General features: G+C 40.6%; 1 protein-coding gene across 2 annotated transcripts; it reads left to right on the top strand.

Annotated features, from left to right (window-relative positions):
* Positions 1–2: 2 nt before the first annotated feature.
* On the top strand, positions 3–15605 carry LOC139284996 (tripartite motif-containing protein 3-like). Of its 2 annotated transcripts, XM_070905413.1 has the most exons (13): positions 3–37; positions 9651–9823; positions 10508–10748; positions 10935–11086; positions 11213–11393; positions 11515–12244; positions 12541–12644; positions 12721–12888; positions 12976–13144; positions 13709–13768; positions 14021–14091; positions 14472–14612; positions 14715–15605. In XM_070905413.1, the coding sequence occupies exons 2-13, from the start codon at positions 9678–9680 to the stop codon at positions 14865–14867; spliced, it is 2316 nt and encodes a 771-aa protein (XP_070761514.1). In that variant the 5' UTR covers positions 3–37; positions 9651–9677; the 3' UTR covers positions 14868–15605. The 2 variants fall into 2 exon arrangements, with proteins under 2 accessions (XP_070761514.1, XP_070761515.1); XM_070905414.1 differs by lacking the exon at positions 13709–13768.
* The last annotated feature ends 854 nt before the right edge of the window (positions 15606–16459 follow it).

Below are 16459 nucleotides of genomic sequence, written 5' to 3' on the forward strand. Positions count from 1 at the left end.
AATGCTGACACTCCACTCCCTCCTGCTGGGAATTCATGTGAGTACAATGTAGCCAGTTACTTCTTTTTATGGTATCGTATTTCTGCTTTCTCATCTTGTTTGTCCCATTATCTGGAGTCCTAAATAATACAATGACTGGGATGAGATCAGATGAATAATTGATACTCTATCCCATCCAGCATCTGTGCATTGGTTAATAACAGAGGGACTGTCGGCCACTTATTAACCATGATGGTTAATTTTGTGATATATTCTATTTTTTATTCATCAATCATGAAAAACATACAGTGAAAACATTTTATTCCAGCCTCGTTTAAGAGCAACTGTTGCACAAAAACACTCCACTGCTCTGAATCTTTATTGCTTCCTCAACCAGCCCACACACTTCTCCATTTTAGCTCCTAGGCGGCCCTGGCTGCCGGCTCTGAAGCAGGTGGGCATCTCTGCTGCAGTCTGAGGGCTGGGCTCTGTAGTCAAGCATACATGCTCTTTTGTTTAGAGGATTAGTGATCTTTCGTTGGTTTTCTGATCTGAATTTGTATGGGGTTCATTGCTGGGAAGCTATGTGAGCCACATGTGAATAAGCGTGTTGTTTGCTTATGTCATTCAGTGAGTCCTTGTGTTGCATCGTGCTGCAGCAACAGCCAATGCATCATTTTCATACCTCTGGCCTAGACTGTGAGCAGATGGTTCAGTGGTTCCTTATTGATTGGTCTTTTGTTCTGGAAGATGGCTTTGTGTAAAACTATCTCAAAAGTCACATGTTTGATGAGTGCAACTGATGGAAACGTTTGGCTGGTTTTGCTCTGCTGGCTGCCTGCACTGGGTCACAGGGAGGTTGCAGACTGTCCTGGATGCTGAGCCTGAGGGTAGATACTTAGCAGGGGTTACATGTCTGTCTTAGGGCTTCTGGGTTTCATGCAGTTTGCATTAATGGGCTTGGAGTCTAGTGTTCTTTAGGTAGAGAGAAGGTACCATGTGAACAGTGTTACAAACAAGGGTGCTATGTTGACCGTACCAGTACACTCTCAATCTTTGTAAATCTTCAACTAATGACCAAGTGTAGGCTGCCAGGAACAGCTTAGAAGTGACTAGATACAACCTTTGAATACAGACATGCGGCAGTAATGAAGATGTAGCTGGAGCCTACTTGTTGTCACAATCAATTTTCTGTGCACCCCCGCAAAAGAGAAGACAGATTGACGAATAGATTGACAGATAGATTGATTAATCACAATAATTTGACCCTGATCCTTATTTTCAATGATTTAATGACTCTCCAAGTTACATCACTCTCATTTACATGAGGGGAGACTGGGGTTACTGGGGTTATTTTCTTAACCTGTGCACTGAAATCAAATGGTACAAACCAAATGTGATTGAATTCAATACCAGTTGAAATAATTTCTTTGGCTTGGCTTTGTTGTCTCGCTAAACTGATTTATTATTACAGTACGTAAGTTTGGATCTTCTTTTTTGGACCGCCCTCTTAATCTTTATTACTTGTCATCATAAGGTCTGTAGAAAACCGAATTTACCATGCAATAAAGCCTGCACTGGACTTTAGGTATGAACCATATTGCAGTGCAATAAGTTTGGTATTGGCCTATGAGTACAGAAAAGTACAGAAAAATGCTGCATATAATCAAAGCATCCTATAGTAAATTTGGTAATTTGATAAAAGTTTCCATTTTAAATCTCTTCCTCAAAAAAGATTGTTCATGGCTCATTTTCAGACTAGGAACTGCATATGCATATTGACTAGAATTGATTGTATTCTGCTCATTATACTGTATGTACTGTGGGTCTACACTTGACATCGATCAAAGCCAATCATTAGGCTATGTAATTTGCCCTCCTTTAAGATGGATTTCTTTTTTAGGCTTGGCCAAGTCAGCACTTTCACTGGTTGAGGGCACTTTCTTTAAGTTCTGTACATGAGGCATCATAAGTATAACAACCTCATGGAGAAGGATGTAGTCACATCAGAGATGATATTATGTACATACAGTCTGTAATGAATATTAGATGAGACTCTATGAGCAATATTTCTCAGCCTAAGCTTTGCATCAATAACTTCAGGAAAAAGCTTCATCATCATGTACAAAGATGTTCATGGTTGATGGTTCAGTTCATCTTTTAAACTTCAGCAACTGAACTTAAATGCCATTTTAATTTTTATACCTCAAACATCTCTTAGATGACGCAGTGCTTCCAGGAAAGACAAAATTACAGCCATTTTCAAAGGTTAATGTTTTCCCTGACAAACATGTTAGAGGCCAAACATTAATGAACACAACAGAGGCTCGACTACAAAGTCAATAAAAGTAACACAATGCAACACAAATCCCTGTTATTTAAATGCTACTATCCCCACATACATTTTTGAGTTACTTAGTAGAGACCATTCACCACTGATACAGTACATTTCATCAAACTAAACATTTGTGTTGCTCAACACAAATCACCTCCAGTTCCATCACCTCCATCATACATTCTGAACATTCACTTGTCATGTTGTTAAGTCATTTTCATTTCGTTTACAAGTTACAGCACCACTAATTCTTCATAGTGCACACTGACCATTGGTGATCAAGTTGTCAAGAAAAACATTGGCAAACATGTACAAGACATCATGTGACCAGCTGAGTCACCGAATGAGACGCTTAAGTTACTCTGTAGCTCTTACTGCAGGTGGAAGGGTCGCAGGCAGGGGCCTGTGCTTGTGCACTGATCGACCTTTTATAAAATCTGCAGTGCATGTTGTGCCTGCAGACACACTGCCTGCATGCCGCATTGTCTTCTGCCAGACTTTGTGATAGTGGGCTCACAGGGAGAGACACAGATGTCTCCTGACTCCCGTTTTGTGTCAGTGTTGATTAAAAATTCTGCTGACTGCTGTACTTGACATGTGGTCACTTTCTCTTGTCTTCTCTCATTAGTTGTCAGATCTTATCAATCTAACGCCTGCAGACAAAGGCAGATGAAAGGCGACTACACTGTTAGTCATTTGAAGTACAGACACTTTACAATCAGAGTCAATTTCTATAGTTTTTCAATGTTACTCATGTACAGACTTGGTCAGAGGATTTTGGATGGTTGTTAAACATGCAAATGTCTTTCTCTGCACTCACAAGTCAGGCTTATACTTACAATTAATTACAATTATACTTACAAATAATTACAAACACTGAGCTCAGTTATGGATAAGATGAGCTCCATGAAAACAATATAACATGAAACAAACAGCAGTGGTTCAAATAGTTGTGTCTTATGTTGAGTCTGTTGTTCTTATACATTATGTCCACACACTGTTTTTCTTTCATTATGTGAAACCCAACGTCCACTGCTATGACTGGTCTGACAGACACAGATGCATTGAGACAGATTACTTCATCTGATGCAGTGAAGTGTAAGGGGAGCTTGTTAGTTTGAGGAGCAGAGGTTTCTGTGTTGTGTGAATAATGGTGGATGAGTCATCACAGAGCCAGGAGCCCTCACTGGCCCCACAACAGCCCCTTAACACTCTCCAAAACACAGAAATGTACTTTTTGAAATTTGATTCTGTGGATGTCTCATTCTCAGGTTTACATCAGCCTTGTTGTTCTAAACAGCACAAGGGCTCTTTGGATTGTTATTGCTAGTACAAATGGGACGATGCTATTGGTCATGCTTGACCTGTGTCTGAATAAGATTCCATCAGATATTGCTGCAAATTGACTTAATGATCACAAATTTCCCATTTGTTTATTGATTTACTATCTGTGGGAGCCCAAAAGAAATGCACAATTCTGAATGCTTTAAAAATAAAATAATGTGGACAGTTCATCTCAAGCAGAGAAGATATTTATGTGACATTCACAGTAATGTGGACAGAAGTTCAAATGTTTTGTTGTTATGCCATTTATGTAATAAGTCCCTGTGGTAAAGCTTAGTTAAAATGTCTGGTACACAACTGTCTTTCTCAGTTTTACTTTACTCTCTTCTCCTGTCTCCCTTTCTCTCTCAGGCAAACACACAGATATTTCTTCATTACAATCTAGGCTAGTTCTGCTCTGATCAATTGTATGCAGGAGCAATGCGTGATGATGACACATGCACAGGGACACAACAGATGTGGATGGAAACATAAACTACAGTCTATATTTAAACACAATCTTGACAGCACACCATCGAGGGCCGACACTTGCAACTTTAGGTCATTTAGACTTTTGCCCATGTTTACTGATCCAGCACACAGCTGACTGCTGAAATACACTGTTTTGGAAAACTCTTTAGTCTGGAGTCTTTTAGTCTGACGCTGACGTCCTCTCTGCTGTGACACATTCAGCAGCTATCACGGGACAGAATCACAAAGGATTTATTCCAAATAAGGGTGCATATAATCTAACATAGGTAGAATAAATATGAAATAGATGATACTGAAACACAGACTTAAAATACTGGATGCAGTTGTAAGTAAGGGTGCTTGCCTCTAACTTAAACAGGGGAGGAGGAAGAGAAGGGGAAAATACTTTTTATGGCCCTTGAAGTGCAAACATCCTGGAATCCTGAATAGTCACAGCCGGGGAATGATATTGACAATCTACAAATTACAGCCTGTTTAAAGGGCCAGTTTCCCACTTATCGTTTCTCTGATCAGTTTTCAGTGGAATCATATCACAGTCTTTGTAATAGTAACAATGTAGACATGTGCATAACAGTGGAACGAAGTTAATTGCTTTGAACATTCGTTTCATTATTTTACATGTGATTTTACATGCTTTTGCTGTATCAGGAAATGTAGAAAATATTATAATACTGATCTCAATGATCATATCCAGCACCGATATTGAGCCAAGCAGACCACTGTTCTATTTTTTTTGTTTTCAATATATTTGCCACTGAGACTTGTATCACCTTCCAGTACAACAGAGTGACTGGAATTTGTTGTGAACAGTTTTCATGGAGCAATTTCCTTAGCCCTTAAAGAAAATACATATTTAAATTCATATTAAATTGTTTTCTGGAAGCAAACTGATTTATAATTACCTGAAATTAAGCAAGCCACATTTACTTTTTGGTAATTGGAAACATTTAAGGGACCACATTTTGGGAGTAGTCTGACTTACCCAAGAGGTCATATTTTGTAGGGTCTTTCCACAAAATCTTATGTAATAGGTCTTATGAATAATTTAAAAACTGGGTGAGAGAAGTAGATCAACCATTCAGTCTGACTTTTTGTGTGATTCCACAAAAGATAACATCCATTTGTCTCAAGGCAAAAAATGTCTTTCTTTTATCCATTTAACTTTACAAAGTAGTAAAATGCACTGGACTAGCTCACACAAGTCATTACTTTTAGTAGAACTGAGGACAGAAAAGCCTAAGAGTGATAACTTGCAGAAAGCATGGCATCTCTCTAGTCCAAGTACACATCTCACTACAAGTAGCACTTTATGGGAGAGATGAAGAGCGGGTCATGGCCACCTGCCCCCGTGTAACAGATGAAGTCCAAGCAGATTAAGCTGAGACCAATGTTTTCTCTGTGAGCTCATGTTGCTCAAATCCAATTAAAACATTCATATTAAACATCCCTCTCTTCAGGAGAAAGATGTTTAGCACGCAAATAGCTCACCTCAAGTATGGAATGCCTCCTTATAGTCTGGTCTGTGGACAAGCAATGACTGCCACTGCTTTACTGGTGGTAATAGCATTTGAGTAGTGTGTCAGGCCAAGTTTATGTGCATTTATGTGAGGCGTTTGCTTTATTTCAGATTTGAGTTGACTGGGCGTGATGGTGTCATCAGAGTCTGGGAGACACAGTAATCCAGATGGCAGACATGGCCTGACCCTGTAGGAGGACACTAAGCCACTTAACTGTAATGCAGGGTGAGAGTGGCAAGAGATGCTTTGCAGTCAAACAGCTGAATTTACAAACAACATTCACATTCGGTGGATTTTCTGCAGGCGTCATGTTCCAGTGTGACAGATACAGTACAGAGAAAACTCCGTTGCAGACTGACTGGGATAACTGACCTCATCTGTGTGAAGTGCTGATCATGCAGTTCCTGTGACGAAGCCTTGAAGAGGATCTAGTCACATGCTGCCTCAAACATTACAGTGTACCGCAGATTTAGGTCTCTAGTCTGTATTCTACTGTTACTATTATTGTATGTCTTAATATTTCTATCAGAGCTATTTTTAATATCTCAACTCATGGATTTCTTTTGTTATTTTTAGATTTTATTATACATATATCATGGAGTAACTGAACCCTTTGGAGCTTTGCAACAAAGGCTTGTGAAGTTGTATATTTAAAGCATCTGCAATTACTTAACTCACGTTGTTTATGCCTTGTTTATGTCTATCCAGCTTTTCTCTATGTACATGCACAACTACCCAGAACTGCTGTTAGGGAGAGACTGTTTTTAAAGAAAGATCCTCTTTCTGTGGTGAGGTGAGTGGGAGGAACTGAGCCGAGGAGGGCTGCTCAGAGAACGGGAAGGCAGGCAGGAAGGGAAGGGAAGGTGGGGGGTGACTGTTGCAACCCTAAATGCAGCGGCCAGCCACCCGAGAGGGGAGGAGCCTGAGGGCTTTGGCTCCTCAAGCTTCCTCCTGATGTCACTATTCAGCTGCTACAATTCAGAGTCCATGTGAAGGGAAGACGGCCCAGAGAGGGGAGGGCTTTTGAGAAGGGACAAGGGGAGGGGGGGGCAGAGAGATTCGGGGAAGGGCTTGTTGTGTGGACAGTGAAAGGGCTCGGCAGAGCTCCTTAGTCAGTAGGCCTTGTAATCACTTGGCAAGGAGCAACAATGGGGCCTGCGTGCCTGAGAAAATCCCCATCTGCAAGACGTCTGTGGGTGAGATCAGGCTGGCTGATGCTATGAGTGCATTTATGTGGTTGAGAGAGAGAAGAGAAAACGGAGAGGATAATAGGAAGAAGGAATAGAGATGAAGGGAGGGGAAGAGATGTGGGGTGGTGGACTGTGAGCAGAGCTGGAATGCCATTGTTAGAGCTCGCTGCTTCAGAGAGGGACAGCTGCCTCTGAGGCTCGCTTGCTCATGTGAGACAGGCAGCCCAGTTCACTGTGAATCATCCCCCCCCCCCCAATCTCCCCACAGACAGACAGGCAGGTGGTGCCTGAACCCAGCTGGGAGTCAAGGGAAGGAACTAGGAGGAATTTTGGGAGTGGTGTTTTTTAAAGCTTCTTCTTTCCTCTCCTTACTCTCAAAGAAAAAGGGGCCTTGCTATATTTGTCCAGGCACTGTTTGGAGCTGAACGGCAGAGTGGGAAGCTTTAGCTCTGGGTACTAGGTCTGATAGTCAGCCTTATCCCAGGTCAGACTGACAGAGCAGTTGTGTAGATGCAAGCTCAAAGGAGAAATTACAAACCCTACTGTTGGAACAGTGGATGAAAGATGAGGAGAGGCTGAAGAATTGTACAGCCGTGGCTGTGACGCTGTGAAGAGGTGATGGGTGAGTTTACATTGCTTTCTAAGGAAAGGTTTGTGTGTGTTTTCTTAGGATTAATTACATTTAGACCATGGCTCTTAACTGGGATATTAATATTTGCTGTTATGCAACTTTGCAACTGTTTCTATGTTGAGTGGATCTGTTTTTATATAAAGTGCACACTGGTCTTTTAGATTTTCTGTGTCCTTGTGGTGTATTAAATTACAATAAATATGATGTTGTTAGCATATCCATATCCTTATCCATATAATCAAGTTTTGGTTAGCTTGAATCCTTTCTTGGCTACATGAAACTCAAAGATAAACCATATAATCAGTAACGGTACAATGATGTTTCACTGTTACTGATAAGGTTCTACATTCTGATCCAAAAGACTGTTTTGGGGACAAAGACATTTCCTCTCACATTGACTGTAGCACTAACTCCATGCATATCATGTCTTTGTGGTGTATCTTAAGCTATAAATCTGAATATAAACTAAGCAGAGTTCACATAGATGTACGTGTAGATAAAGTGGTTTTCAGATATTATTTTCCAAATAAGGATAGCTTCCAGTGGCATTTGTGCTTGGTATTAAATCAGCCAAATCTCATTCAGCCAACTGCACATTCTCTTGTTTTTTGTGTTTATGTAAGTAACTGAGCATTTATGACTATACATTAAGTGAGCATTGTCTACATCATAAGAACATAATCAGTCAGAATGTTGCTTAATTTTGCTCTTCATGCCACCAACGACACACAGACATAACTCCTTTTCATAAAATTACTCCCCTTACTAAATTCCATCTATCTGTAATGAAATCCAGATGAAGTGGATGGAGGGCTTTCATTTAAGAAGCACAATGCAGTCTCAAGGTTTTTAGAGGATGGTGTGTGACAGACGTGGTTAGTGACAACAAGAGCAGTGTCTGAAATTAAGTGAAAACTACAAAGAGCTAGTGGCTAATGACATGCTCGCTTAGAAGCCAGAGGATCAGAGGATAGTTTGTGATTTTATACAGCTGAATTGAACAAAAATACTATGTTACAATTCAAATAATCTAACCACCAAAACAGACCAATGGCTGAAATGTTCTTAACATTATATGAAATACAGAGTGATGCTGTTTTGTAAGCGTGTTTAAAGCAGTGGTTCCCAACCTTTTTCTTAAGGGACCCCTATTTTACTATTGCATTTACACTGAAGACTCCATCGACCCCCACCCAATAAAGGGGGAAAAGTAGCCTACTTCTTTTGAAATATCGTCATGTATATTTCATCATATTCACTGCATTAAAACAATAACAGCACAGAACAATTAACTGTACAATTAACCTAAATAGTGGACTTAATACCTGCAGGAAGTTTGTGTAAAACTAGCAATTTGCATACAATTCTGAATAGATAGATGGAATTCCTGTGGATATTGCAATGTATCAGACAGTTTTTCCTTATATTTTTAAGAACACAATTCTATCTGTTTCTAATTGTAATTCTAATTGTACAGAATTTATATATATATATTCTTACATCGTTAAAATTAAGAGGGGTTGGGAACCACTGGTTTAAAGCCTTGTACCTGTGTTTTGGTGTCCATGTTATCCTTTATGTGCTTATGTACAATATGACAGATGTACGACATGTCATTGGCACTCTGAGATAATCTGTGCGTGACCCAGTGATACAGTTTTACATGTAACAGCAACTGTCATCTGAACAGAGAGCTCGCAGTCATCCACTCATCTTGAATTCAACAAATGTTAAACAATATAACAGAGTTTGTATGGTAAAATATATGTTTAAGCATTTTCTGTTAACAGCATGTTTATATACACATACACTACGCTTTCTGCAAACACAGACACATTGGCTCCTAGGCGACAGAGAGTTCTGCCCTGTGGTGGTAATCACATGTATTAATTTTTTCTTCCACTGCATTAGCTTGATTTGGATTTTCACTTATAAAGTCAAACAACCTCTGGCTATGTGGGTGTTAAAAAAGAAGCTCCTACTGATACAGTTTAATAAGGGGGGAGAACAGAAAATACCAGCAGATACAGGACTTGGATGAGGTTTTATACTGTTAACAGCATTATGACTCATTTCTTCCTTTGCTCATGCTGAGGATAAGCAAATACGCCCTCCTCACACTGTTTGAATATTTCCTCAAGGCTTGACCTTTCTCCTGTTTCTTCCACCCTGTGTGTGTGTAGGTTAAGTGGCCCCTGTGCCCCCTTTGAATGTCCATCAATATGGCTAAGCGTGAGACCGGCAGCACCAGCCCCGTGGTCAGGCAGATAGACAAGCAGTTCCTGGTCTGCAGCATTTGTTTGGACCATTATCACAACCCCAAGGTCCTGCCTTGCCTGCACACCTTCTGTGAGAAGTAAGTTCTGAATCAGTCAATCAAACATTATTTGCACCGCACCTTTCATACAGTGCAGTTTCAGGTGACTGACAAATGAATAAGATTAATATGACAGTAGAGAGATGAACATGAACAAGATAAAAATTCAAAGATGAGACAGCTTTTAACCATTTTAAGACAAGATGTACTAGAATTTATGCTTACATTATTATGCTTCTTTCAGAAATTGAGCACATAAGAAAAGACATATAAATAGTTTTGTGCATTATAATGTTTTTTGTATTTTCTCTGCCTGCAGTAAGTTCTTTAACTGCGATACATTAAAGGGATGTTTAAAATTTCAAAATGATCTGTAATGGCCCCAAAATCACACCACCTACGCCAGTGGTTCTCTCATCATTATGGCTACATGATGTAAGACACCAACCACTCCGAGCTTGTCCACAAGAAAACAGACAGCATTCTTTATGGCGCAGCATTGTTGGCAGCAAGCACTGATTTCCACAGCTCTGTTGCTCCCACATGGGCCAGATAGTACATTTATTTAAATAGTTTGGTGCTCTCTGTTGTAGAATCGTATTGTCTTCTGGGCAAGTCTAAAGGAAAGGTTTTGCATTTTTACACCATGTTGACCCTGGAATAGGTGCTAAATTGCAGCGTCAACCCTCTGATTCATTTCTTTTACATCTTGTCTCTGCGTAGATGTCTACAGAACTACATCCCTCCCCAGTCTTTGACGCTGTCCTGCCCAGTATGCAGACAGACCTCTATCTTGCCAGAGAAGGGTGTGGCAGCCCTGCAGAACAACTTCTTCATCACAAACCTAATGGAGGTGTTACAGCGAGACCCAGAGTGCAGCCGACCTGAGGCCTGTAATGTTCTTGAGTCAGCCAGTGCGGCTACAGCCTGTCAGCCCCTCTCTTGCCCCAACCATGAGGGCAAGGTAAGCTAAATCAAAAGAACCAATGGTGATGTCAGATCTCTCAACCACAAGTTTGTGACAACTCTATATACTATTACTTGCTATGTACTAAACAATTTTTTTCTGATATGTGTTTAAATTCATAACCAAATGTACCCACAGAAATATGATGTTAACTTGTCTCGTGCTCCACTGCACCATCTGCAGGTGATGGAGTTTTACTGCGAGTCATGTGAAACAGCCATGTGTCTGGAGTGCACAGAAGGAGAACACAGGGAACATGTGACTGTTCCTCTGAGGGATGTGCTGGAACAGCATAAGTCAGCGCTTAAAAATCAGCTGGACGCTGTGCGCAACAGGTACGATTTTCAGTTCTTTAATCCATAATGGATTATATGATTACATTTGGAAGGCCTTGTAAGTATTGGAAATGTAAAGGATGCTAATTTGAAAGTTGTATTCTGTGTTCATCTTTCTTCTGGCAGACTACCTCAGCTGACGGCTGCCATTGAGCTTGTGAATGAGATCTCCAAGCAGCTTACAGAGCGGAAAAATGAGGCAGTGACTGAGATCAGTAACACTTTTGATGAGCTGGAGAAGGCCTTGCACCAACGCAAGACAGCTCTCATTACTGAGGTGGAAAACATCTGCAGCACCAAGCAGAAGGTCAGAGGTCTTTCTATTTTCTTTTCTTTTAATGGTGAGAGAATAAACATTTGCTGTAATGTTCCACATTTTAGTACATGCACCACTGACTGTCTGCCTCTGTCTCTTTGGACTTTCTTAGGTGCTTCAAGCCCAGCTGACCTCTTTGCTTCAGGGCAAAGAGAATATTCAAAGCAGCTGCAACTTCACAGAGCAGGCCCTGAGCCATGGCAGCGCCACTGAGGTCTTGTTGGTCCAGAAACAGATGGGTGAGCGGGTCAGTGCCCTGGCGCGACACAGTTTTCCTGAGCATCCCCACGAAAATGGACATCTGGAATGCCAGGTAGAGACGGATGGACTGAGGCGCTCCATCCAGAACCTGGGAGTCCTGATCACAACTGGGGCTGTAGGCCATACCAGTGTTGCCACCGGTGAAGGCCTGAGACATGCACTGGTAGGCCAGCACAACACTGTCACAGTCACTACTAAAGACAAGGATGGAGAATTAGTGAAGACTGGTAATGCTGCTCTGAGGGCAGAGATTGTCTCTGCAGATAGAGTGTGCACTGAAGCTGAGGTGGTGGACAACAAGAATGGCACCTATGAGGTTGGATATACAATCCGCTCAGAGGGAGAATTCACCTTCTCTTTGCTGCTATATGAACAGCCTGTGAGGGGGAGTCCGTTCCGTTTGCGTGCTGTCAAGCCGTCAGATGTCCTACAGTCACCAGACGACGTGAAGAGAAGAGTGAAGTCCCCGAGTGGAGGAGGAGGTCATGTTCGACAGAAGGCTGTGCGCAGGCCCTCCAGCATGTACAGCACCACTAAGAAAAAGGAAAACCCAATAGAGGATGAGCTGATCTACAGAGTGGGTGGGTGAATAACTGGCTAGTTCTGCTGTTAATTATGGTGACTGCTGACTGAGCTGTGTGATGTTTTTCTCTAGAGCACACACTCAATCATACCTCTGGATAATTTGAGTAGCTGATTATATTTAGTTTTAGACCTCCTTTGCAACACAAAATTGTTTCCTGTTTCCTCTATCTGTTTAAACTGTTAAAACACCAAGTAAAAGCTAAATTCCTAGCAAGTACAACAGAACTGAGATATGCATCATTTTTATACATGCATAGTGCTGAAGCAGCCTGATGTCTTGTTGATATGACAGGAACAAGAGGGCGAGATAAAGGAGAATTCACCAACCTTCAAGGCATTTCAACCTCCAGTAATGGACGGATTGTGGTGGCAGACAGCAACAACCAGTGTATACAGGTTAGTGTCTATCAATCTCTTGAGCTACAATAAAAATGGAATGAATTATTCCATTGAAGTTTCTTTTTTCCCCTAGGTATTCTCAAATGATGGCCAGTTTAAGATGAGGTTTGGGGTCAGAGGCCGTTCACCAGGGCAGCTGCAGCGCCCCACAGGGGTCACAGTGGACATGAACGGTGATATAATTGTAGCTGACTACGACAACAGATGGATTAGTATCTTCTCCTCAGATGGCAAGTTCAAGGTGAATGGTCTCAGCCAGGGAAGAAAAATCTTTTCACTGCACAAATTCAAAATGTTCCCCTGAATGACAAAACTGTCCCTGTCACAGAGCAAAATTGGTGCTGGAAGATTGATGGGACCCAAAGGTGTGGCTGTGGATAAGAATGGACATATCATCACAGTTGATAATAAGGCCTGCTGTGTTTTCATATTCCAATCAAATGGAAAGCTGGTGACAAAGTTCGGAGCCAGAGGAACATCAGACAGACACTTTGCAGGTACTGTGTAACACTTAGTACCTATGATCATTTCATTAATGATGTCTCTTACAGGAAGACAAGATGCACACTGAATGATGCTTCATATCTCAGGGCATGTGGTTGGGCCAGATTTACAGATTTTATATATGTTTCATACTTTACAGGAACATTGAATTGTACAAATCTCATGTATTTAGTGATCAGCATGTTTATTTTAGAGTCTAACTGATGTAAGCATACATAGCTGCTTGTTAAATTATAGACATCAACACACAGTTAAGGATTCTTTATTGTTGCTTTGATAATCTTGTACTGTAAACATTCACCTGATCATCGCAGTACCAGACAGAACAGACAAAAATTCATAATGCACACTAATGCATGAAAAAGATGTGATGATTGTCTTCCTGTCTTTGCCCCTCACTCAAATTTCAGGAGAACAAAAATGACTGCTAATAGGATTTGCTTGCATTACTGGAATCCCACGTTGATATGGCTTCAGTTGTTGCACAGACAGCAGTGTTTCAGTTTCACCCGTTCGTTCAGTTTCATTTCTCACTTGGACCTTTTCTTTTCTCTTAGAAAAAAGTGGTGCAAACATTGCACTGGAACAAAAGCTTAGTAAATCTGGCCCTGTTTTCAGTAAGTAATTAATTCCCTGTGAATGTGAACTACGAAAATAATTCTTTGTTCTTTTTAAATGTTGATGCGTCAGCTCTGTCATGTCTCACGTATTGTCCCATGTCAACTCTCAGAGTCTCTTTGTGACCACTGTGTGTCTGTGTGTCGTCGTCAAAGTCCAAAAATAGTGTGGAACTTCCTCTCGTATGTTGTGAAGCAGTGGATGACTCATCTTTCCTCTCTTTCCCTCTCTGTCTCCTCTGCTGCTTCCAGGTCCTCACTTTGTGGCCGTAAATAACAAAAATGAAATTGTGGTAACAGACTTTCATAACCATTCAGTCAAGGTATGGCTTGTTGAAAGTATGTGTATACATTCTTTATTGTAGTAAACCTGCCTCATATTGTGATTAAATGGCTTTCAGGAAAAACATCTATATTTTAATAAATTTAACTAGCCATAGGTACAGCAAACCTCCCCCAGTTTCTTTGCTTTGTAGGCCTTTAAGTTTAGTAATCTGAATGAAGTGCTGGAGGTACTTATAAATGGTTATGGCTGCCATTCTTTTTCTTCCACAATGACATTGCTAGTCTTGTTCCAGGGTGCATAAAACAATCAAAAAGCTGTTTAAAATCACTCAATTTCAATGAAACAAGATTTTATTCATTATGTGTGACAGCAGAGTGTCATTTTCCTCTTCTCTTTCCTGTTTAATCTTTCCTGCAGGTATACAATGCAGATGGGGAGTTCCTGTTTAAATTCGGCTCCCATGGAGAGGGGAATGGCCAGTTCAATGCTCCAACAGGCGTGGCTGTGGATGCCAATGGAAATATCATTGTTGCTGATTGGGGCAACAGCCGGATCCAGGTTAGCTGGAGAAAACTACATCTTATTGAATGCTGAGATGCAAATTTGTAAGTATATCATTCACTTACCCAACATTTTCCTCTGTGCTGTGTAACCAACCAGGTGTTCGACAGCGCAGGGTCTTTCCTGTCCTACATCAACACATCAGCGGACCCCCTTTATGGCCCCCAGGGCCTGGCCCTCACGTCTGATGGTCATGTGGCAGTGGCAGACTCTGGGAACCACTGCTTCAAGGTCTACCGCTACCTGCAGTAGAGACCTGAGACAACCATCTTCACCACTGCAAGCACTGACAACGACACAACCAATGTATTCCACAGGGTGCAATGACCTTTCCAATACAGCCTTTTGATGTGCACATCAGCTGATCTCCTGGATATAATTAAGTGTCTGAACCTGAATTTGTGTATTGAAGGTTGTTTTTAAAATTGGGTAATGTAGCATCCTTGGGACAAGTAATGGACATAAAACTATGGACTGATTTTAGAGAACTTGCAAAAGCATTTTTGTGTGTACGCTGTTGGTATTGTTATTAAACCACACTTTCTGTGAGACCGGACAGGGTAGGAGATAGATTGAAGTATTTAATGAGCCATAACTTGTCCAAATGCATGAAGTTTTATTTTATCTTAATGCCTAGACAACAACACAGTGTACCCATCAGTTGCTTTTCTCATGAACTAGTTAATGCTTACAGTGAAATGAACAGCGCTATGCTTCTCCAGCAATGAAATGTAAAATTTCTCATTTACTGACATCTCACATAAAAATGTCACCACCATCTGTGCATTGATTTGCTGTATGTATTGTATATACATAAATGTATATTGTGTATATTAGATCACTCCGTATGTATGTGCTATGATTTTAAAACACACAGCCTTTTGGCTATTCAGAGAGCAGCAGTCAAGGATTCCAGGATTTTAAAAATGTGTGTATGGCAGCTGTTAGAAAATGTGCTTTTTAAACATATTCAGCACATGCTTAAAAGAAGAAGAGTGTCATATTTATTGCTAATGTAAGCAGCACAATAATCTTTTTTTGTTAATATCTGATGTTTAAAAGGGAAAAAACAAAAAGAAAAAAAAATGCTAATTTATTTTATTTTATACACTAGCTAAGCATTTACAAATTATTTTTCTAAATTGATGTGCTTTTTTTCTTTTTTTTTCTTTGGAGCTTCACACTTTATCCCTTTCCTTTAAAGGGCAATTTCACCTTAAAGCAGAATTCAGTATCCCCCCCACATCTGGAAAATTTAGATCAGGGTTTGTGCACATGGGAAGCTCTTTTTCCAAAGCTACAAACCCATCTTTGTTTTCATTTGGAATGCCTTCATTAATGGCTAAAGATATGGGCTCATAGAATGATTGTTTTGCCTTTAACAATTAAAGAGCTTTATTCATTGAAGTGCTAACAGTTACAAACCAGAAAGAATACACATATCTCAGGAAATCCATCCAAATTAGATGACCATGTCAATGGAGCAACGATGTTTTTCATTTCTGTTGATGGTATCAGATTGTGAGGGAGACGTTCGGAGCTTTGTGAGAAAACTGTGAATTTGTGCAAATGTAGTCCAAGAGATCCAGGATCACAGAAATGATTGGGATGGAATATGAATTCTGTTTTACAGTGTTTAGTTAGGAAAACAGTTACTTTATCAAATTGTTATCATTATTAAATGATAATTTATTAGATGGCATTTGCCAGCAAACTCATCCATGCTTTAAAATACACTCTCCTATGATACTGTTGTAAGCGATCTAACAATATGCAGTTAGATCTGAGTTTCAGCCTGCACTTCATCAAGCCATGACTCCCACTGCAGACCTGTACCGGTGGAG

The sequence above is a fragment of the Enoplosus armatus genome, chromosome 5, assembly GCF_043641665.1.
Source record: "Enoplosus armatus isolate fEnoArm2 chromosome 5, fEnoArm2.hap1, whole genome shotgun sequence".
Lineage (NCBI taxonomy): Eukaryota > Metazoa > Chordata > Actinopteri > Centrarchiformes > Enoplosidae > Enoplosus > Enoplosus armatus.